This window comes from Nilaparvata lugens, chromosome X (assembly GCF_014356525.2).
Source record: "Nilaparvata lugens isolate BPH chromosome X, ASM1435652v1, whole genome shotgun sequence".
Taxonomy (NCBI): Eukaryota; Metazoa; Arthropoda; class Insecta; order Hemiptera; family Delphacidae; genus Nilaparvata; species Nilaparvata lugens.
Window position 1 is genome coordinate 98,182,878 of NC_052518.1, and position 24,377 is coordinate 98,207,254.

General features: G+C 31.8%; 1 protein-coding gene across 1 annotated transcript in view; it reads left to right on the forward strand.

The window, feature by feature from the left end:
* Positions 1-429: 429 nt before the first annotated feature.
* Positions 430-24,377, forward strand: part of LOC111046962 (zinc transporter foi) — a 58,586-nt gene continuing 34,638 nt past the window's right edge. The window contains exons 1-5 of the mRNA XM_039442787.1: positions 430-613; positions 12,700-12,873; positions 17,598-17,767; positions 19,390-19,457; positions 20,548-20,608. Of these exons, the coding sequence (XP_039298721.1) occupies positions 12,725-12,873; positions 17,598-17,767; positions 19,390-19,457; positions 20,548-20,608 (448 nt within the window). The 5' untranslated portion in view covers positions 430-613; positions 12,700-12,724. The remainder of the gene's footprint in view (positions 614-12,699; positions 12,874-17,597; positions 17,768-19,389; positions 19,458-20,547; positions 20,609-24,377) is intronic.

The following is a 24,377-nucleotide window of genomic DNA, read 5'->3' on the forward strand; positions in this document are numbered from 1 at the left end:
TATCCAGTAAATTTCCAAAAATCAGTTTCAAATCTCACATTCTCATTATTTCCTCCCATTTCAAAATTTTCTAGCAATTCCAATTTTCTATGGTCTGTTCATATCAGTGCCATTTTGATCACCGCCAATACTTTACTACCCCAGTGCAACGCGTCTATCGCACGGAACTTGTTGCCACCTTCAGCGCTCCAGGTGAGCGTTTTGTTAACTACAATGGAAAAAATCCTTATTTTCATCCTGAAATGATCAAATAATTCTTTATATTACTAGATTATTGTAATTTGAAACCTAAAATTTAACATTTTAGCCTGCAACTTATCCTTCCTTGAACATAACCTCATATTTTCCACAATCTACGCATGTGCAATATGAATACCAAGGTGCGGTTGTACAGTCACCATATTTCTTTTCACAGCCTTTTCTCGTCGCCTGTCGTCAGTGGTTAGTCCCCTCGCATTTCGCATTCGGCGCTCCATTTGTATTCTGCTTTCTGCTTCATTTGAAAACATGGCGTGGTTTAGGGATGAGTGAAAGCAATAATTTCTGGCGGTTTTTCAATTGTTGTGTGAATTATTTTGGGTTCATCTGTAATTTCCAGTTGTTACTGCATCTGGTGAGTTCATAGTTATTCTCTTTCATCATTAGCCATTATAAGCGTTAGCTTAGCCATTCGGCTATTTTTTATTGGTTAAGGCTCATGCGAACAGACGGCAGACATTCTATACCGTACCTATCCTACGAACAAAGACCTTATATGTTGATGTTAGTATCATGAATATCCAAATTGTCTTTCTTGACTAACGATTTTCCCTAAGTCTTACCGTTGGGAATCACATAATTAACTAATAATGTGTTTCAAAGTATACGGTAAGAATAGACCATAAAATATTTGTTCGATTTGGGTGTTTAGGTTATAGGTTATTGCAAATCAGTTCATAGTATGTCGAGTAGCTGCTTATTTTTCATTTCTGGCATTTAAACAGATATAAAATTTAATTTCTAGAAATGTAATCAGTGAACCTCCTCAAATCATTCGCCGCGGCTGTAAGAATGTCATTTAAATGATGGTATATACAAGCTACTTGACATACTATAAACTAGTCTGCAATAACCTATAAAACTCAGATCCAACGAATATTTGATGGTGTAATATAAAATATCTAGATAGATAGATATTAATAACATTCCTATGTCCGCCGCGGTTAGAGTAATGCTATTATTATGATGTAATATACATTTTTATTATGTCTGTTAATCGCATCTGTTGAATATACATTTTTATTTGGCCTGTAAACCGCATTTGTTATACATATTTATAACTTATTTTTTATTTACCCCTACAATTCAAATACAAGCTTGTAATTTGAGCCATAAGATATATAGATTGAATGTACTTCATACCTACATTTCTTTAAAAATACCAAAATGTATTCCAAATTTCCCTAAATAGGCTACTAGAAAAATAAATACTCTTTGATGTTTCAAATATAAAATAATATAATATTAGTGAACTTTCAATAAAATACTATTAGTAAGTAGCCGATGAATATTGAATAAGGTCAATAATCTGAATCATGTTAAATGATACATTATTTTAAAAACTTCTGGCTCTAGTACTCTGTTAGAAGCATAGTTGAAAATGGCTTTTTGTTGTACATGTGATTAATATATATCTGAAAATGAATATTCCTCAGTTTTATTAAATCTCTAAAAACTTTTGTATTAAATTCACTCTTGAAAATTACAGAAATGTTTGAAACATGTTGCCAAAATAAATACTAAAAGGGTGCTATGATTTTTTTAAATTTTCATTGTACACATCAGAAGCCCTAAATAACAAAATTAACCGTATTAAATTCCAAGCATTGCTTTTTCTTTTTCATCTACTCCCTCTTCACTGAAAGTTTCTCCTTCTGAAAAAGCACTGTGTTCTCATGATGAAAAATGTTATGTGTTCATTCAGGATATCATCATATTGTGCCAAAAAACATATTTAATTTCAAATAATGACAATCTCCAACGATAAAACCGTTATACACTATAGTGAGGTCCACGTTGTAATGGCAGTGGAGAAGGGAAGATCAGCGTTGCCGATTCTCTGCCTTACCATTGCCTTCTATAGAAGATAGCTGATACCGGTATATCTGATGAAATATCAATTGTTTATTCTTGTTAAAAATGATCAGTATTTAATTCGTCAAGAAAGTATATTTTTTAATTATTTAATAATAAATTTTCATAATTGAGATTAAATATTTTTTTCAGTTATATTTTTACATTGTTGAAAAACTATCTGGCAACGTTGCGGAGTTAGAAAAGGATAGCACCAATGTTAATCATACACTGCCATTATAACGTGGACCTCACTATATGCACACAGTTCCCATTTGGGAGCATCATATTTCAGATTATTGTGGATAAAAACTATTATTTTTTGTAGAAACTTGAAAAACTAACTTCTGTAATAGTTGAAAACATCAAACAGTATCCTGTACTCATGAAAAGCTGAGAATATAATGCTGGAATAATGTGATGCAAAATAGTTTCAATATCGTATTCTATTGATTAATTAGAGATTTTTCAAACAATTGATTATTCATTCTCTTTTCCGCCTCCATTGAATGTTGATTTATGAGGTGTGTGTTAGATATTGAATTAATAATACTCTTCATATCAACCATCTTTATTTTAATACATTCAAAACTGAACTGTTATTAATGTTTTGGCAACTAGTGTATTTAAATAATATGATAATAATAATCATCACTTGTTAACAGTGTGGGCGCCTTTCATACAAAAACGTAACTGAACATTTTTCTTTAGAATTCAACTATCTACAATCTCCTCTGATTCAAAATAACATTAAACAATAAGTACCTAGTCAAATCCCTCTTGAAAAATCAGTGTTTCTTCATAGTTTCCCCCATTATCTCAACAATAATATTGAATATATCACAAACTTCTAATTGGGCTTATTTGTTTTCTCAGCTGATTTTACATAAGAATTGATCATCTCAGTACCCTCATGAGTTTTCCAAAAAATAATAAGTTTATAACTTGGAAGAAAAATATTCAATATTCTGCAATAATTATCTCGATAACAAAGCATTCTAAGGTCCTTGTTTACTGGAGATTTTTTCATGTAAGGAAACTACTCACGAAGTTTCTCGGTTTATTTCAGAAACACTCTGTTTACATACATTAGTAAATTTAGAATAAAAGTAGGTGAATAGTTATATTTAATTATTTATTTCATCATGTGTAAAGAGTGAAGGGTGAAAGAACAGCCAGGATGTTTCAACTGTGTTCAAATATTTTTATAATTAATTTGATGGGTTATCAAGAATATCTCTTTTTTAGAAGCGTAGTATCTCTTGTTAGTGAATTAATTAGTGTCGCAATCTCTTAATTTGTACTTAAACTCTTTTATTTGTATTTTTCTTTAAAAATAATCACAATTACTTACATATTGCATTGAAATATCATGTATTATATGTAGTCCCTATGTTAACCTATGGATTTGCATTAATGTGTCAAGGTAATTAACAGGAACAGATTCATCTCCATAGATCCATTATCAACTTTCATTTTTATTTATATCTGTATTCACGACGTACGGTGATAGTACTTAATCATTCAGACATCATTGTCAAATGCGATACGGCACTGGACTGAACAATGTACCGGAGCTTCTCTGGTGACCTGGTTTATTGAGTGATACTTTCACTTTTGCCGATTCAAATTCATCCTGTATTTTTTAATTGATACTTATCTTAACTCCAACTGTTATTGGCTCTGATTGTATCAATCCGTATTATTCTCATTAAAGAATTTGTTTACTAGTTCAACAGGAAATAATTTGTATTATTTCTTCTATGTTTGGTTTTGAAGCATCTAAATTTGAATATCTGATGTGTGAACATATTTTAGGACTGAAAATTTTGTGAAGTGAAGAACTAAAAGACTTGACCTATTTCGGACTATGTGTAACCTCATCTAAATTTCGGAGAGGAATAGCACAAGGTTGCCTTATTTTTGCTCTCTCTATCATTTTGATGATGTAGTACTTACTGTAAGAATGAATAAATGAAAAAAGTAAAAAATAAAAATCTATTGATGGCGTTGCTATTCCTCCTCATAACTACTTGTTTTCTATGAGGATTTAAATCGTTGCATATGCTATTTATTACTGGAGCAAGAATCATTCTATTTGTAACTTTTAATTAAAATATTGTCCACTCCAGTTTAATAATTGCTTTTAATATCCCAGACATTAGAGAAGTTATGTGAAAAGCATCACGAGTAATAAATAACCTTTTTCTCATTCTGTGCAGCCTTTCCCTTGTTCAAGCAATCGTTTTATCAAAAAACACGTTATTTCTACTCGAATTAAAACTAGAAATAATTCGGGAATTTGAAATGATTAGGCTATACAAATTATACGACAAAAAAGTACAGCCCATTGCGAGATTCGAACCCTCATCACATCAAAGTCATCAACAGGTCGAGAATACACAAGTCAAATAATTTATTTTGCAATATTTTGGGTTAGAAACACTGCACAGAAACTAGCTTATTCATCCGTATTAAATGCCAAATAAATCAAATATCAATAGAAATCTCGAAAATCGATTTTGGTTGGCATAATTCGTATTAAGTCGACTCGCTAATTTGAACTTATTGATGATTTGATTTTTTATCTGGCCCCTTTGAAAACTATATAATATGGAAAAGTCCTTGAAATTAGGTCCCTTTGATAATTTGAAGCTATAGAATACCATCTTAATTCTTGATATCATCAATATTCTATGATTCAAATTTCTGTCCCCCACACTATAATTTTAAGTCTGATTTCAGTCACGCCACTCTGTAGTTTGCTCGATGAATCATATGAACATGTTGTGACATGTATTAATCTATCTACTTTAGTGAACATTAGTGTTATTAGAAAGCTTCCTGTGGTGTGTTCTTCTGGCATTATTGGTTTGAGGTTTGAGGTTTGAGGTTGGTGCTCTTTTAAATTCAAACAAGAAGAACGTTAATCTCAATATCATCTATAAGAAGGAGGGATTTATTCTGAGAGAATTTGGCAGGTAATGTTTCAAGCAACATTCCTAAAACTGAAAATTCATTGGACAACAATAAATGGGAGCTATTGAATTAAAATGATAATACTTTTTCAATACCTTGAAGTATTTCAAGAAATACTGCCAGTATTATTCAAGTACAGTAGTGATAGTATTACATGTAAATTTTAAATTAATTAAATAGCTCAACTTGGCAGACGACCAACAGGTCATGTCATAAAATATATATTTTTGTAATCATAAAACTATTATTGATTGTCATGTTATGTTTTTCTTGTATCAATAAAAAATATATTTTCTATTCTATTCTAGTAATAAATATTTTCATACTCTCATTACTGCAGTTTGGAAGGTGAAGTTTTAATCAACTCTTGTTCATTTAAATTTCTCTCTCGTTAATGAACTTTTATTGAGGCCCCTTGAATTTAAAAATACTGTATCGAGAGTAGACTGTAGTTGCAGTTGTAGCTTCAGATATTGCCTTGGACCTGGATGGTTGCTAAGGCTCGTTGTCTGCACTCAAAACTAGGTACATAGTTACTAGTAGTTCTGTGAACAGTAGACCTCGCGCTCAGTAAGCTACATTGAACTTTTGTTATGTTTTCTCGAAAATTAATAAATAATTTATCAATTTAAAATGTCTAGAAAAAATCCTAAATAAACATAGAGCTTTCTGTCCTATCGTGCCGTGACTTGTCGTTCCGGAATGTGAGTGTGAGCGCTGTTATCAGAACTGGTTGCCGTGATACGCCAATCCAATCAACTCATCAGAGAACATTCTGTGTTGTCGTGTTGGCGAAAAATCGGTGTGTTGAAATTAACAAAATAAGCTACCATAATGCTGATTTCCCACAAACTTCATTTCTCACTTTTCATGATTCTAGAAATCAATTTATTTTTAATAACATATTGGTTGCAATTTCAATCATCAGATTAAAAAAGAAAATTTAAAAAAAACGTTTTCTTTCAATAAATCCAAACTCCAAACTAGAATCATGGCCTCAGCTTATGGAAAGACAAAGTTAGTAGACAACTGTCTACTAACGTTGATGGAAAGATACATGTTCAAGATGTTCGATGTTTTTGAACGGGTAGTATTATAGTCCACTAGACAGCTGATTTATGATGAATAATTTCTAAAGTCTGATTTTTACGGCGTAAATATTGGCGTTAAAAGGAGACTCCTTTATTTTTGTATTATCTTTGAAATGCAAAATTTCGAAAAACCGTATGTATACGTCGACACGAAATTCAAAAAGGAACATATCTGTCAAATTTCATGAAAATCTATTGCTGCGCTTCGCTGTAAATGCGGAACATAAATATAGACATAAAGAGAAATGCAAAACCGTCGACTTGAATCTCAGACCTCACTTCGCTCGGTCAATTACAACTGATAATAACTTTCATGGTATGGGTCTCGGATCTGAATCTAATAAAACCCTTACACCTGCTACTCCCGTTGTAAGGGTAAACACTTGAAGAACCTAAATATAATTTATGATTTTAAAAATCGCTTCACGGTAGTTCGGAACTCACCTGAAGCTGTAGTCCACTCACCTCTCATCATAAACCAATTCATTACCCACGCACAAGCCTAGAGCTCATGTGGGCATCAGAATCAGCTAAAGAAAACTAGTTTTATACCACCGGTAGTAGTGTCTGTTCAAAAATTAACCCATATATTATAAATATTGTTGCTGATATTTTACGCGTTGCATTAGTTTATTTCTAATTTTATCTACGAGGTACTAGAAAATTGTCTTGAAATGTGTTATCGTGATCTATTTGGCTAGTATGATGTATATTGGCTATGTCTATTGAAACTAGACATTCATAATCAATGAAAATATTTGAATATTTTCGAATGCACTTTTCATTTTGAGAGCACTGCAGGCTAATGCAGTCACATTTTTAACAGTACAGTACGTTTTTCTTTTCTTATTTTTTGACGCGTTATTTTCCTGATTACAAAATTAATAACATCTGACATTTATTAAACACGCTAACATTTGTTTGGATGAAAACAGCTTGTAAATCGGTCCAATAAGCTTGTAATCGGTCGAAGAATACTGTTGGTCACAGTTCTGAAATATTCTGCTAATATAGGATGTTATGTACACTATGTAATATAGGCTGCCCAATAATTGTTTCACTATAATTATTATAGTGGTAATGATTTTAATTCTTTGGGCTGCAATGTCTGGCGACCTTTTTGTTTTCTACATTATTATTTTATGTCATTCATTTTTAACTTTATTACTTTCACCCTACACGCTTACAAACCATTCTCTACTGATATATTTATCTATATAGAATGATATACTGATATCTCATTCTATAAATATATCTTAATTTCATATGTCTAATGAAGTTTTAAACATAATTTTTTTATGTTACTTGGAACTTTTCTAATTGATGTTTCACGCCAATGTACCAATATTTCTTAACCAAATAATTCCCTTCATCAACATTATCCCGTTGATTTTACAGGAAGATAACAATTTAAAGCTTTATAGGCTGAATAAAGGAATATTTCATCTGAGTATAATCTCGTGAATTGGTTCGACGTTATTTTAGCTCATTATTTATTTTCCATGATTTAAATGGCATTGGGATTCAATTGACTGAAAATCAATTCAATGTCAAGTTATGCTTTGTTGTAAAGAGCACGTGAGGAGGAATCATATATGAAATTGGACATTTCCAATCAAACAAATGTGTTGGAATGCAAAGTAGGGCTGAGATAGTGACTCGACTATTTAATGAATCATACATTATCTTTTCATCAACAACTAACATTTTATTATGTCTGGGTTTGGAATGAGTCACTGACTTCACAAACAGTATCGTGCTGAAAAATGCAATAAATACTTCCGGGCATTCAAATGAGTAAACTGTCTGTAATGTAATCTGATTCAAGTAGCTATGATATAGTTATTTGATAACACTTATACTTTGAGTTGGCATTTGTACGTTGAGTACAAATTGAACTCAAATAGTTTTAAAGTTTTAACAAAATTTATATACATTAATCTAGGTGTATTTCTTTCCATTTTTTATAACGTCCTTATAATACCTTATAAACATAGTTTCTTCAGTGAAGATTGGAAACAAAATAATTTTATTTGTGTTATTGTCGTGCTTATTTGCTATGTTCCAATTTCTAGTGTGTGTTGATTGTTCCTTGAGTTTTCAATATTTTTATCAGAGCTTTGTAGTGTTGTATGTGTTATCTCTGACTCTCTAGATATTTTTCTTGAGCTTCGTTGTTGCTCTTCACTCTTCAGATAGAATATTTCTTGAGTTTTCAATTTTTTTATCAACATTTTGTAGTATTGACTCTGTTATCTCTGGCTCTTTAGATATTTTTGAATGATTTCAACAGACATTATGTACGTAAAATTAGTTTTAACACCAGTTTATATTTTGTCCTAGATTTTGTAGTGTCAACAAATTCTGTTGTTGTTGATTTGGAAAATCTCATTCTTATTATTTGGGCTTATAAAATTTTTTTCATCTTTGGTAATCATCTTTTACTTACTATCCTTATGCTTTATAATTTTTATCTACATTTTTAATTTGGTTTGCTCTAGTACAGTATTGTGTAACGCGTCATGTTTGATCGTCATGTCATCTACCACTCTCATTAATTGAATACTTCCTCCTTTTAAAGAGTCTTGTTTTCCTGGAACTTATAATTTAGAAAACTGAAATCGCACCTGTCAAATCGTTATCACTATTTTTATTGTTTTTAAATGAGCTTACATTGAAAACGAATTATGTTCTAAGATTTTATCTTTTAGTGGATCATTGATAAGTTGATTTTTTATAGGAATATCATTCAGAGTATTTTTTAGAATACTGTCTGTATTGCTGGTGCATGACATGAAAATCATGAATTATTTGAGAAGAGAATCTTGTGTGAAAGTTTATATAATTTGTTGGCTTTTTCCTAGAACTATAGCATGTTTTCGCAAAAATAATCTTTCGTATCCATGTTTCTATTTTCTGCACTATTGACCGTAACGTTTGTTAGTTTTGGTGAATCAGCCAGAATCGAAATCATTGAACCAATTATTTATAGTGAGATTTGCGTTATAGTCAGCACCTGATTAATATTAGTTTGTCATCAGATAAAGCCATTAGCTCCATCTCTTTGTAAAGTTACCAGATTAATTTATACTATGTACAAATATAATGAACTACCGAAATTATCACTTTTTGTGTAGTTGAGAAGTTGATATTGTGGTAATTATTCATATTGAATGAAAAAGACTAAGAAATTGTCAAAAATTTATTGATACTTAGAAAGACCGGTTTCGGTTATTACACCATTTTCAATCTCTGATAAACTATAAACTCCGAAATAAAACTACCGAAATATTTAATCTCAATTATAAAAATGTATTATTAAATCATTCGAATTAGGCAATATTTTCTTGACGAATAAAATAATTTTGAGATAGGATTAAACATAATTTTAATAATTTGTTGAAGAAATGTTGACTTTAATGTATTATTTTTATCTTGACGAAGCCTATTGCATGTTTGTACAATTTTTAATGGCTAATAAATATATTTATTTATTTTTATACAAAAAATATGTGGAGGCAAACAGGTAAAACCCCAAAACTTGCCTCCTTTACACAAGTTACAAAATACAAATGTTATAAAGATATATAAACTTAGAACAAGAACTTATACATAAAAAAATCATAATGATAAACTAATTATTGTAAACATATACAGTATAAATATTTAAATAAAAAAGAATACAATGAAATGAATGAAAAAAATAATTCCTTCGAAAATATAATGGAGATTAAAGTAGAAATAATTTTTTAATCTGTACTGGGGAAAAAAAGAATGAGATTAAATATTAATTATTTCAAACTAGGAACTCTAATAAACGAAATTGAAATAAAGAAGATACTAGAGAGAAAAAAATGTATTAAAGAAGTTGACATATAGAAGCAGCTTTCAAGATGAACTGATTAATTTAAACTCATTGGATTACACTGAATGCGCTTTCCTCTTGAAGGTGTTCAGACCATCCGCAAAAACATCTATTCCATATCCGAGACTATTCATTAATCTAGGGATTCTATTTAGAGGGGAGAAATACCTATGAACTGGTTTTTAAACCTGGGGATGAAGAACAAAGAGTGACATCTACGGCTTAAGACTGGAACGGAAAAAAATACTTTAGAAGTGAGATACTGTGAATCAATTCTGTTGTGAAGGATGTTGTAAAAGACAAGAATAGAAAATAAATCTCTCCTGCTTTTAAAGGAAGGCATCAAGAAGGTCCTTCGCAATTCATCTGATGGGAAATCAATAGCACAAGACTGTCCATATCTCAGGAATTCATTTTGAACTCTCTCCAATCGCGTGGTGGATACTACATATATAGTGCGGATTCCAAACTGGTGCTGCATACTCCAACACACTCCTGACCAGAGTTTTATAAAAACTTCTTATTCTTGAAAAGAATTAACAATTAATATAAACCGGGATGACTTGAATGCTATCTGCGGTGGAAATATATAAAAGTGACAACCCTGTAGTTCTATAATTTTCCAGTGTCTTCATAACGTTGATTTATTTAGTGACATTGACTACTAACATAGGTACCCAAGCTTTATTAAGACTTTTAGCTATTTCTTGATATAATCATCATCATCTTTGTGTCTTCCAATAATTAGAAATAAGAAAAATCTTCAATTTCTATTACCATGAAGGAAAGTGTTTTATTTTATTTATTACTGAAAAATTACATTTGCTAAAAAACAGTGAAAATTCAATAAGAAAGCTATTTAGAGCTGTGAGAGTGGCTGAATAAACTTTTTCCGGGTGATATTTTTCAAAGTTACTTGATTTGGATACTATAAAATTATTAAAATGAGCCATAATGATATATTTAACCATATTCATATATAGCGAAATCGCGCTAGTTCTTAGGCCTAGTTGTTTTTGAAGCGACCATGTTGTTCTCAATTACATTTATATCACCTCTCCGTGGCGGGTTCATTAAAGCTTATTGTTAGTACTAACTTGGGCAAGTACCAACTACTATCTTGTGAACTCTCCCAATGAAAACGTTAATGGTAGAGTAGAGTCATGGTAGAGTACTAGTTTTTAGTGAGAAGCGGTGGTGGGGGAATGCAAGTGGTAGAGTACTATCCTACTCTACTCTACCATTACTATGCTAATGAAAACAGTGTCGAGCTAGTAGAGTAGAGTAAAATTACTGAGCTAGTACTTAATTTTTCGTTTCTTCTCCTTCAATAGCCATAGTTATCTCTGCAAGCAAAAATATCAGCCGCATATATCAATGTTTTTTGTAAAACTTTTGTGGCTGAACGGCGATAATGAATGTTTCGTATTGACATTTTAAGGTTAGTTCTGTTCACTAGACAACACACTTCACCTACTATTCTCAATTGTAGTGAAAACAGTTACTCGACCATGTGAGTAGAGTAGAGTTAGTATGCCAGTTACTCGACCACTAACTCTACTAGTGAAAACCAGGCTTGAGGCTGTTCGGTACACCTTTTTATTTTTATTTGAATTGGATAATATTTGTCAATATAATTGTTAAGATCATTATAAGAGTGAGAAAAAGTGGCAACTGAAATTTTTAAGTGGTCTAGTACGCGAGTTATGGGTTGTTGAAGTGCTAAACTCCGTTTTCTTTCCAGATCATAAACGGTTTCGAATTTTCCATTGGAGTTTCTTTTAATACATTCATCATATCATTGGCTTTGTTCTAATATGCGTATTTTCGCGATCAATGCCAAAATAAACAAGTTATCGAATTTACAAAAAAATGTTACTTTCTTATTTATGAACGAAATGGGGAATAAAATGTTTTAGTTTGGAAAGATACATTTTTTGAATTTTTAAGAGAAGTTGTGTTAATATAGTCGAAACCGATTATGATCATAACTCGCTTATTATACCACTTAAAAACTTCAGTTGCCACTTTTTCTCACTCTTATAATGGTCTTAACAATTATATTGAAAAAGATTATCCAATTTGAATATGAACAAGTGTACCGAACATTCTTAAGCCAGGGTTTCGATAACTTGTTTATTTTGGCATCAATCGCGAAAAAAACGCATATTAGAACAAAGCCAATGATATACTGAATGTATTAAAAAAACTCAAATGGAAAATTTGAAGCCGTTTATAATCTGGAAAGAAAACGGATTTAGCACTTCAACGACCCATAACTCGCTTATTAGACCACTTGAAAATTTCAGTTGCCATCACTTTTCTCACATTCACTTTTCTCACTCTTATAATGATCTTAACAATTATATTGAAAAAGATTATCCAATTTAGATAATAAAAAAGTGTACCGAAAAGCCTTAAAGCTTCAGATTACTATGCTGATACATCCAAGTCATACCCTATAAGATTTTTGACGAATTGCTTTTCGAAATGTACCTTAATTATACCACTACTAACATACCACTTACTTTTTAATATTAGATATACTTTTTAATATTCATTTTGTATATATTTTTTAATGCTCAGGTATTTGAGATTTATTTTCTATTGCTCCAGTGTTCAATAACTTGAAATATATTTGTTGTGTTGCAGAGCAGTGACCAAACGCTTTTATGAAATGAATGGAAAAAGTGTAACCATTTGTGTTCTGTGCCTGCTGTGTGCCGCTCACACACGGTGCAATGTCAACAATGACATTCACATTAAACATAATGTTTCCGGTAAACTATCACCCACAGATCTCGACAAACTTCTACATATTTCATTGTGAGTATAGGCTAATGTATTCCATGGTTTTTGTCAGAAATTATAATGTAATTTGTATACCACTACACAATTTCATAGTTACATGAAACCTACTGTAGTACAAATATCTACAGGCAAGATGATACTTATTGGGCCATATGAATAAAACCAAAGCATATGCTCATGAGCATGGAGCATAAGGTTTTGCTCATGAGCATTAGGTAGAAGCATAAGCATTTGCTCATTTTTATATGAATAAGCTTTACCAGAGAAAACTCCTGTAATTCTGTGGCTTTACCTTATACTCTTACCTTATGCTCCTGAACTCTGGAGCAAATGCTCACGTATTTTAAAGATTTTTCACTGATTCGCCTTTGTGGCCTTACTTTGTTTTTATAGCTCACGTAAGCGCTAAATATGCAAGTAGGAGACACCGCTTGTGTTTGCGTCGTCTGCTCTGTTTTCTATTTATGAATTGAGTTTTAGGTTAGTTGAGTTTAGAATTTTGAAATAATAGCGTGAAAAAATGTCATCTCTATAATAATCTTCAGCATGATCTTATAATCTCAATAGCCTTCTTATAATCTTCTACACATTCATCTTCTTAAATGCCTATTTCCTATTCTGTGATGGCTATCTTTATATCGGATAGGTATCTTTTGTATTTATTCTTTTGTAGGAATAATGATGATATATATCATGGTTGAATCTAAAAAGAGTTTTATAGCTCTCAACTATTGGTTGTGATTGTATTGGTATAGTTTCCTATTACTCACACGAATTAGTTGTGCCATTTTACTATGAGCAAAAGGTGATAAGCTGCTCCAGACTAGACACACCTTTTTTGGAGCATTTGCTTCAAAAGTTGAGCAAATGCTCAAACTATTTTTTTGATGAGCATGAACAAAAGGTTTTGCTTACGTTTATTCATAGAAAATGAAGCAAATGCTCCATATTTTAGAAGCATAAGAAAATGCTCAACTTTATTCATATGGCCCATTGTCTTCTTTCTTCGGGGCTACTTTTAATATAAATAAAAATATAGATCTGAGTACCCTTTTAAATTATTTCTTTAAAATAAAAGACCATAATTTCACAGATATAAATTCCAATATGAAAATACTAAACTATGGTAATAAAAGTAGAAAACTGTATGTTAAAGAAGAATTTCATATTTATGCGGTGGCAAAATTAAATAGAGATAAACTAAAATGTATGAATTCAGGGCTACTCTCTTGTATTTATAAAATAGAATTATAATACCCTTTAAAATTAATAAAATAATCAAACAAGAATACGTTTCGGTGATCACACCATCGTGAGGTTATAAAAATAAATCCCAATAAATGTTTAGTAATAGTTTTGTTAAAATTACCAATTAAGTTTACTAATGCTATTTTAAAATAACAAAACTATTAGTAAACATTATTGAAATTTATTTTTATAACCTGACGATGGTGTGATCACCGAAACTAGTAGTTACAATTTGTATTCTTGTTTTATTAATTTTAAACGCTACTATAATTCTATTTTATAGAGATAAACTAATAAATATTATTCAACTATACATCAATAACCCCATTTTTGATAGAATCATGCAAATTTTAATCAAAAATTTAAAGTCCTAGTTTATAAAATCCATATAAATATACTAACATAAAATCAAAAATAAGAATCCTCCATCAGTATTTATTTATTTTCAAATCGCTTGAAAATGGCATTAGTAGCCGAAACATGTCGTGACGAAATAATTTAAAAGGGTACTCAGATCTATATTTTTATTTATAAGATGGTACTTATTATTTTACTAAATAATTTAAATTAGTTTTGAACAATTATAGTAGTATTGACAACATTAACGTCCTATTATTTCAATTATGGAGAAGTACCACACTATATCTTCCCATACAATAATAATAATAATTTAAAAACTGGTATCTTACTACGGTGGCTGGAGTTTTTCTTCAATTCATTCTCATTTGGACCTGTTATTTCTGAATCGACTTCATTGAAATCTTGAACATCATCCTTGTTTGAAGGGTCTTGTACTAAATCTTCAGTCATCGTATAATTTACGTAGTAGGATACCAGTAATTTTTAAGAAGATTTCAAGTCAAACCGCACAACTACAGATAATAATTTCTCTGATTGCAAATGAATTGAAACCAAGTCTTTCAGTCAATATAGACACAATAAAGGGGGTGTGCTTGCAATTTTTATTGTAGTTCTGATTTTTTAATAATATTATTTGGGTACATAAGAGAAGTCCAGAATCAATTTCTTCATGCAAAATTTCCTTGTGCCCAAAAACCTCGTATTTTCGGCTCATTTTCCATTTTTCAGCTATTCCTGGCAAATCTCGTGATCGGACTGAAAAAATTGCTCTTCCTTTTCTTAGATTATGAAATTCTGAATAAAATGAGATCATTCGGAACTCTCTATCTCCAATGAGTACTGAGTTATGATTTTCCAAAAAATGAGTGAAATTTGAAGAAAAAAATCAATTTTGATGAATTTTAGTTTTTGATCAACAATATCTTCCGATTGTTACCATTTAGATTTATAATTCAAAATCCCTCTGGGCGTTTTTTTGTGCTCTACAATCTGATATCAGGTAGAGCGCTCTATCTTATATAGATTTCCAGATACACCTGACAAAAATTCTCCTTGTATTGTGAAAAACACATAATTTTCAGCTTCAACCATCATCACCAACTACATTGTCCTCACATTGATGTTTCGCACAATGACATAAGTTCATGGATTATGTTCTATGATAATCACCCGTTAGATGCATTTCATTTCAGTATTTCCTAGTGGAGAGGCGCGCTTAAGGACACCTCAGGATCAAAATTTCAAACACTTATAACTTTTGACACAATGTTCAGATCTCATCATACTACACTTCATTCTTCTCGGCTAGTCAAGGCGGTCCAAAATCATGCATCATAAGTCAAATTCGGTCGAAAAATGGAAAAATTATTGTTGAGTGTACTTAAGCCCATATTCCAATACACAAAAAATGGCACGGAAATTGGTTCTGGACTTCTCTTATGTACCCAATGAATATATTAAAAAATCAGAACTACAATATAAATTGCATGCACCAATGTATATAGTGACTGGACTAAAGAAGTTTATTTACAAAACATTATACATAATTATTTTAATATTAGATTTGAGTGTTTCGCGGATGGATATATTATATTATATATATTATATTATATAATATGTAAAATAATTAATCAGGTACATCCGTTTGTTTTGACTTACTTGAGACACAAATAGAGACTCAGGTCCGGTTAAATTTTAACCGTGATTAATTTCACGAGAACCAATCAGAGAAGGCGTTTTTGAAAAGACGGCTTCTCTGATTGGTTCTCGTGGAATTAATCACGGTTAAAATTTAACCGGCACTCAGTAACTCAGAGACTTGAGATTCAGTTATAGTAGATAGTAGTAGTATAGTAGATATAGTAGTAGATCAAACGGATGTACCCGGTTAATTCTTTCATAATTATTTCACAATTACTATGTCCTAATTATGATACCACACTATATGTGTTGTGTAACTATCAAATTATTATTAATTTTACTTATTAACTCTAAACTAAAATGAACCGTTAATATTACATCAGATATACTGGTATCAGCTATCCTCTATAGAAAGCAGTGGCAAGACAGAGGATCTCAGGGCAAAGCTCTTCTCCTATCTTCCTTCACTGTCATTATAACGTGGACCTCACTATGAAACGAATAAATTTCACGTATGAACTGATGTATTTTAGATTATCCGGTGTCAAAGATATTGATTCTTTGGTAAATGTTTCATTGACGTCCACTTCACACCTTCCTTGTAGAATGTCTCACACCTTCAACATTTCCTTCAACATTATAGAATGTGGTTCGTTCTGTTAATCGTGAAATTGTCAAATTATTCGCCTATTGATTGGCTTGGTGGGTGACAAGTGTGACATCATATAAACTCGCATGATGCCCCTTCCATCCAATGCTCTATCGTTTGAACGGTTCAGTTGGTTTTCTTCAGCTTACAAGTAACTCATTCCAAATTTGTGTGATATCAGGTGTAACACTACAGTTTTCCATCGTACATCACCAATTTTGGTTCGTTAAGTCACTTGAGATACTAGTGTGAGCTTTCCAGGCAACTGACTATCGAAGATGCATTTTGCATTTCTCTGTTATGCATCTCTATTGATTCTAATGAATTTGTAAGTTTTGTATTTTCATGGCTCATTGTTAATTATTATTTAAAAATCATATCTTGTCTAGAAATTTGAATCGAATCATTTTTATTTGAAAATAATGCAATCGATTCTAGAATGCGACTTATTTTATTAGTTCAACACTATTTCGCTATGGATCAGATTTATTTATCCCTGCACATTAAGGCCCGCCGCAAATTAGACCCACGAAAAGCAACCCACGCCGAAGGATGTTTTGTAAACCATTGCTAAGCTTCTCCAGACATCTGTGTAATGCATGCAATGAATAATCCACTTGTCAGCTGAATTGATTATGAATAATTCTATAGCAATGGTGCACAAAACATTCCACTGCGTGGGCTGCTTTTCGTGGATTAGCGTGGGTCTACTTTGCGGTGAGCCTTATGGAGGAAAATCTGCTCCTTTTTTACACAAGTTTCACGGGGTGAACTATCTCAAGATCGATTCCCACACATGTATACCTCTACATATTAATTTACTGATTTTTGTTCCATGTAGAAGCAGCACTGACAGCGAAAACTTTTCGGTTGAACTAGTTGACAGAATTTTCGAAAACTTTGGAAATGGAAATTCGTTATCGAAAGAGGGATTTGAAAATGTAATGCAAAGAATCAAATTGGTTTATTACATGTCCAATAAGACTGTTCCTGACCACAAAATCGTGTTTGGTGAGTATCACGTCAGTTATTAATTTCTGTCACTCAACAAGGATCATTCATTTGGCTTGGTAATGGGAACAATTGAATATTATTAATAATGACAGGGTTGATACGGAAGCTTGATTCCAAGTATTGAACCCAATTCAATTCTAATATTATCTTTATCAATTCGAGTAGAATCAGAATAGAACTGTATTCCAAAACTAAGATAGTTGAACCTGTGTTATATTTTATTTATGTAACAAACAACACTGATTTGAAAATAGATCTTTCAAAAGAGCTTCATTTTCTTGGGTCCTAAATTTTTCAGTAGTCTGCCCGTCGAGATTAGGAATTCAAATAATCTTAAATCTTAACAAATCTAAATTACACCTACCTATAGTTGATTGATCGTTCTCCGGTTGAGATTAATGTGCTTTTTATTTTTCTTAGATGAATCACCTTGACAGTCACTTGTTTCAATTCTTTCAGTATTTTATTAATAATTATTATGATTTCTCCATGGTGTGTGGGTGTGTGTGTGTGGGATGAATTAAATTTAATTAAGATAAGTATTTTCATTTGAGTTTATAAAATAAGCATTTTTAGTTGAGTTCTGAATGTATTTCACTCCTGTTTGCAGACAAGATTTTTCTTAAGCAAACAGTATTGTATTCGATGATCTGTAATATCATTTGTCATTTAAGCGATATCATTGAATAAATCTTGATTTGATTTGAAATATTTGTGGATAAAATACTAAGACAATCCTTGTGTTATTTTCTCTTCCAAATTCAGGTGAAGATAACATTCCAAAAAGTAGGTTAGGCTATGTATCCTTCACATGTACAATTTTCAGTAAAATCACATAACATGAAATTTTGAATTTATATAGATTGAAAACCAAATTGCTTAACGAAATCGCAATCAATAAGTACTAAAAACTGTAAAAAAATTCGATAGCGCAAAGAATTTCGAGTGATACAGTTGTCAAAACGATAAAAATTATGTCAGAGCTTTAAAATGTATTTTTATCGTATTGAAGAACATTTAAAGCTTACTTCAATAATTATTGATAAAATGACTCATTGAGCTGAGTAACTGTTCGTGCTTAACTTTCACAGTTACATTTTATTATCTGTAATTATACTCGTAATACATTTTACGCGTTTAAAATCATCTTAAGATGGCAATTATTATAGAGTTTTTGATAACATTTTAGTGATCACAATTTGTGAACTGTAAGTCACGCGTCTGTGACATCAAGTCACGTTATTACTCATTCGTAATTAAATTCACCCATTAAAAACAGCGCTTAGCTGTTGATTTTCCCCTATAAATACACGGATTATGATATAGCTTAGAATTATGATGTAGATGATAGATCTTATAGAATTTGATGCACTTCTCTCGAAACAAACCATATGTAAACCAAATGTTTCCTATTTTTTTTTAATTTTTTTTTTTTTTTTTTTTTTTTTTGTTGCAGAACAGAGTTTATACTGTAATAATTACTCTGCAACTGAATTAAACTATTCTTCATCAGTAATCGAAAAAGGTTATACAACCTTGTCTCCTTAAATAACCTTATTATGATAGTCCTTCATTTTTCAATATATCACGTTTGGTTCATCACTGATTTTAAATTTCAGGTGGTGAGAATCAAACTGACCTTTTCGCTTCAAATGAAAATGTAAAAAATTATGGCACTGACATGACTGTAAGTATCCATGACTGCGAACTCCAAATTACAATAATTTCTAAATCCTGTTCTGGATTTCCTTATTTACCATGCTGTTATCAAAATGATGAGTTACTCAATTCAAAAATTAGTTTAATTATAAAATTTTTGCGTATGAGCCATTTGATTATCATATTCCTCGATGCTTTAATTACTCGATATATTTCTATTATATTCAGATTTCATCAGTTGTACAGATAATTTATATTTCTGCATTCAGTGTTTTTAATAATTATATTATTGTGAAAACATAATAATTTCTGTGGATGTTGGACGACACACCCAGAGGAGTTTATTTATAAATTCAAGAACATTACATATTTTTATACGTTTTCAAAGTTTTAAAAAATGATACCTCACTATATAATATAATATGTGTCGAGGCTATCATCAAATTAATACAAAATTATGCTAAAGACAGATTAATACAAAAAATTCCGATAATCTAAAACTATATCTATTACACTAACCATCACCTATAGTGAGGTCCACGTTATAATGGTTCTCCTGAACAGTGTTGCCGAGCTACCTTAATTTATTATGTTTCTACATTGTTAAAAACGAATTTGGCAACTTCGTGTAGCTATAGAAAGATAGCGCTATCTGTTTTGTCGAACGATAGACAAAGATAGCAACACCAATGTTAAATCAAATACTGCCATTATAACGTGGACCACACTATAGTACAATGATACTAAACCGAAAAACTATTTTTTACCTACAAATTACCTCAAGTATTAAGAATACTACTTTCACCCAAACCCTATTTATTTACTATTAGTTCTCACTACTATGTATTCCAATGTCTAATTTTTCTTTTGAAACTATTGAAAATTTTCCTCTCTTTTGATTTCTATTGGTATTCTATTAAATAATGTTGGTCCTAAATATCCTAGTGATCTTTGCCCAGATGCTGTATACATTCTTGGTACTTCTTGGTTATTACATTCTCTTATTCTAGTTCTTTAGTGAACCTTTAAGATTTTTTTTAATTCTTAATCTATCCTTGACTGAATGCTTGAACTTGATGCTTGATTAGATCTACCTACGTATGTTTATATTGTTACAGGACCCGAATCATCACCATCATCATATGCATATCAATGATGGCTCCAAAGACATGGCTGCAGGTGATTTTACTTTTATTTTTTAAAACTGCACTATATTCTCACATCATATTATTTCCGATCAATTGAGAAGGCTTATTAATTATTCAATTTCTATTTTAAGTTTTTTTTTAAGTTGTACCTACCATATTCAAATTTCGCTTTATCTCAAATATATTAATTTTTAGAATTTATCCTTCCGGCAGTCGCGCTGTTGTAAAAAGTAGAACAGTGTCAGTTTTTTTGCTGCACAAAACTATCCAGTGAATGAGTCACCTAAAAACTTTCTCCCTATCACTCCACTGAGTTGTAGTATCAACCGAGCAATGGTTCAGTCTTTAGTTGCCATTTAGTCGCGACAGTGCATAGGTTGCACTGTGCATAAGATAGGGAAAGACTGTATACGGGGACTGTAAACAAACCAATAACACAGAATTGATGGCTTTGCTTGGTGTACCTTATTGGGCTATGAAATGGTAATCATCCAAATGTTCATAGGCGTAAAATAATCAAAGAAGATGGAAAAAGTGATTATACAATTAATTAATATGTTTTGGCAGTAAACAGAGCACATAACACAACAGAGCACAAAATTGGGTGTTATAAAAAATACAACACGCGACTTCTCGTGTGATTGAGTAGGGCGCGACTACCGGAAAGTTAAAGTAGGAAATTCTGAATCATAGAATAAAAGCTACTATACACTTGAAGCTAATGATATTATGTTGAGTCAAATTTAGTAGGTCTGGTGAGCAGTAGTATTTATCTTATATTAAAAAATTCGATGAAAAATCTATGCCACTGGCTTGTTAACATTTCTAATCGAATCCATTTACACATCTTACATAACTTTTATTAGCTACCTAATCTAGTTGAAAAATCATTTATGTATTATTCAAATTCTTTATTTGTTTTATCTTTGCGATGTTGTTTGTAGTTGATTTTGTCAACGTTTTTATTTTCAAATCAATTTTTTTCGATTTATTTCTTCATTGAATGAGAAGGACCCGTTTTTGTCGAACCAGTGATTTATAAAAACAATTTTAGACACTAGTTTCGGCTGTTATACCATTTTCAATCTACAGTAGAATGGAAGCTTTAACACTGAGCAGCAGAATACATATAGTGAGGTCCAAGTTATAATGGCAGTGGATAAAGATAGGAGAACAGCATTGCTGTATGTCTGCCGTGATTAATTACATTTTCACATTGTTAAAAACGGATTTGACAACGATGCGGAGCTAGAAAAGGATAGTGCGATCTGTTTTGTCGACTAATAGTCAAGGATAGCACACCAATGTTAATCAAATACTGCCATTATAACGTGGACCTCACTATAGTATGGATGAAGCTCATACTAAAAGCTTCTGTTCAATGAAGGTTGAGCTCTACTGTCATTGGGCAAGACACTAAACGCCACAACTATTCCAAATATGGTCATCAGAACCGGTGAACAACAACCAATGAAAAGAAACTGATTAACTAACAAAACCAAATGGATAATAAGTGTAATTTTGTTAGTTGAGCTCCATTTGGTTTTGTTAGTTACTAAGTTTCTTTTCATTGGTTGTTGTTCAACGGTTTTGATGACTATATTTGGAATACTTGGGGCGTCGTGTCTCGGTTAATAACAGTAGTGCTTAACCTTCATTGGTCAACAGCTATTTGCCAATCGTAAGGCATCATCCATTCTGCTGCTCAATGTTTAAGGTTTCAGTTCAGTAGAGATATAGTGTAACTAAAGGAACTAGTTTCTCAAATTGTTTTAATAAAACAGTGGTTAAGAAAATATCAAGTTTGGTTTATTCAATTAAAGAATAAATAATAAATCGAAAATAATTTTATTTGGAAATAATTAGTGTGACAAAATCAACTTCAAACGTTGCAAAGATATAACTAATCATAGAGAATCTTATTTTTTTATAGGATTAAGATGTAAATAGAAGCAATGTAAGATGTTTGAATGGATTCGATCGGATATGTTTAAACTTTCAGTTTACTAGAGATTGATAATGGTGTAATAAAAAGTAGCCATTAGTTCTAGCTAGTGCAAACATTCAGTTGAATAATCATGTTCTTCTTCTAGATAGATGCAAGTAAGAGTAATTGAATAATCATGTTCTACTTCTAGATAGATGCAAGTAAGAGTAATCACATTTTTCCGGAAATTTCTTAGGGTATTTCCACTTTCACTAAGCACTCCTGGAGGTTTACACCAGATCTGTTGGCTTCTTCCTTTCCAATCTCCTCGTTAATGTTGAGTTGTCCAAAAGCTGGATTGCCTCAACATTTTGATGGTGATGTAGAGCCTCTTCATGGGTCCTTGCTGTTTTTACAATCTTCTCCTTGACTGTCTCCACCTGAAGGTCACTATGAAAGTCGACGTTCTTGATGAAATATGGAGCATTAACAGCATTTCACAGAAACTTGTTTTGGAATCGTTGGATGATGCCAATATTGCTCTCTGCTGTACAGCCCCATAGTTGTGTACCATACAACCAGACAGGCCTCAGTATTTGTTTGTAGAGTAGAATTTTATTATAGGTTGATAAGCTTGAATTCCTTCCTATCAGCCAATACATCCTACTATACTTGTCGTTGAGCTCATCCCTCTTTTTCTTGACATGGCTTTTCTACTGAAGTTTGACATCCAAAGTAATACCAAGATATCTTGCCTCATTTGCATATGGTATCACGTGGTTGTTGATTCTGACTGGTATGTAATCATGCGGTCTATTTGCGAAGGTCACATGCACAGACTTTTCATTCAATTTAATTTTCCAGTCTATGGTCTATTTTTCAATTTTTGTGAAACTTACTTGGATTTTTCTTGTTGTTTCTTCATTGCTGTCTCCTGGAGCTAGGACTGCTGTGTCGTCTGCATAGGTGGCGATGATGTTTTCTTCTGGTACAGGAAGATCATTTGTGTAAAGCAGGTAGAGAATGGGCCCCAAAACACTTCCTTGAGGCACTTCTGCTTCAATTTTCGTTAATTTTGAGTAGCTATCTTCTTCTTTTACCCTGTAGTACCTGTTTGAGAGATAGGATCTCAATATTGTTGAATACTGGATGGGTAGTATTTTCTGGAGTTTTCTGTTCAGCCCTCATGCCATACTGTATCAAACGCCTGAACTACATCAAGAAAGACTGCTGCACAGAACTTCTTCTCCTCAAGGACTTTTTCGTTGATGTCAGTCACCCTGTGGACCTGCTGGACAGTTGAATGCTTACTTCTAAACCCAAATTGATGATCTGGAACTAGCTTCCTTGTTTCGATTATTGGCTGCAGTCTCCTGAGTAGCTTTTTCTCAAATATTTTTGACAAAATCGGTAAAAGAGATATTGATCTATAAGATGAAGTCTCGTGTGATCATGGTTTTCCTGTTTTTGGAATCATTATGATTTCAGCAACCTTCCTATATGGGACCAACAACCAACCTATATGGGATGTACCTCAGTCTTAAAGCTGCATTGATGATGTTTCTCAATTTTTTCAGGGCTTTATTCCTGTTTAGAAGTTTTTTGAGCTCTGCACCAGTAATAAGGGCATAACCTGGAGCCTTCTTGCAATTTATATTTATGATAAGAACTTTCAGCTCATTTAACAAAACTTTTGGAATGCCCCCTATTTCTGTTGAAAATTCATCCTCATTAACGCACTCTTCTCCAGTTGGTTCATGTGGCTGAAAAGCCTCTTACAAAAGTTCAGAAAATCTCCTAGCTTTCTGGTTCTAGCCCAATCGCCATTTTTCCCCTAATAGGAGTAGCTTGTACAGATGGTTTCTTCAGATAC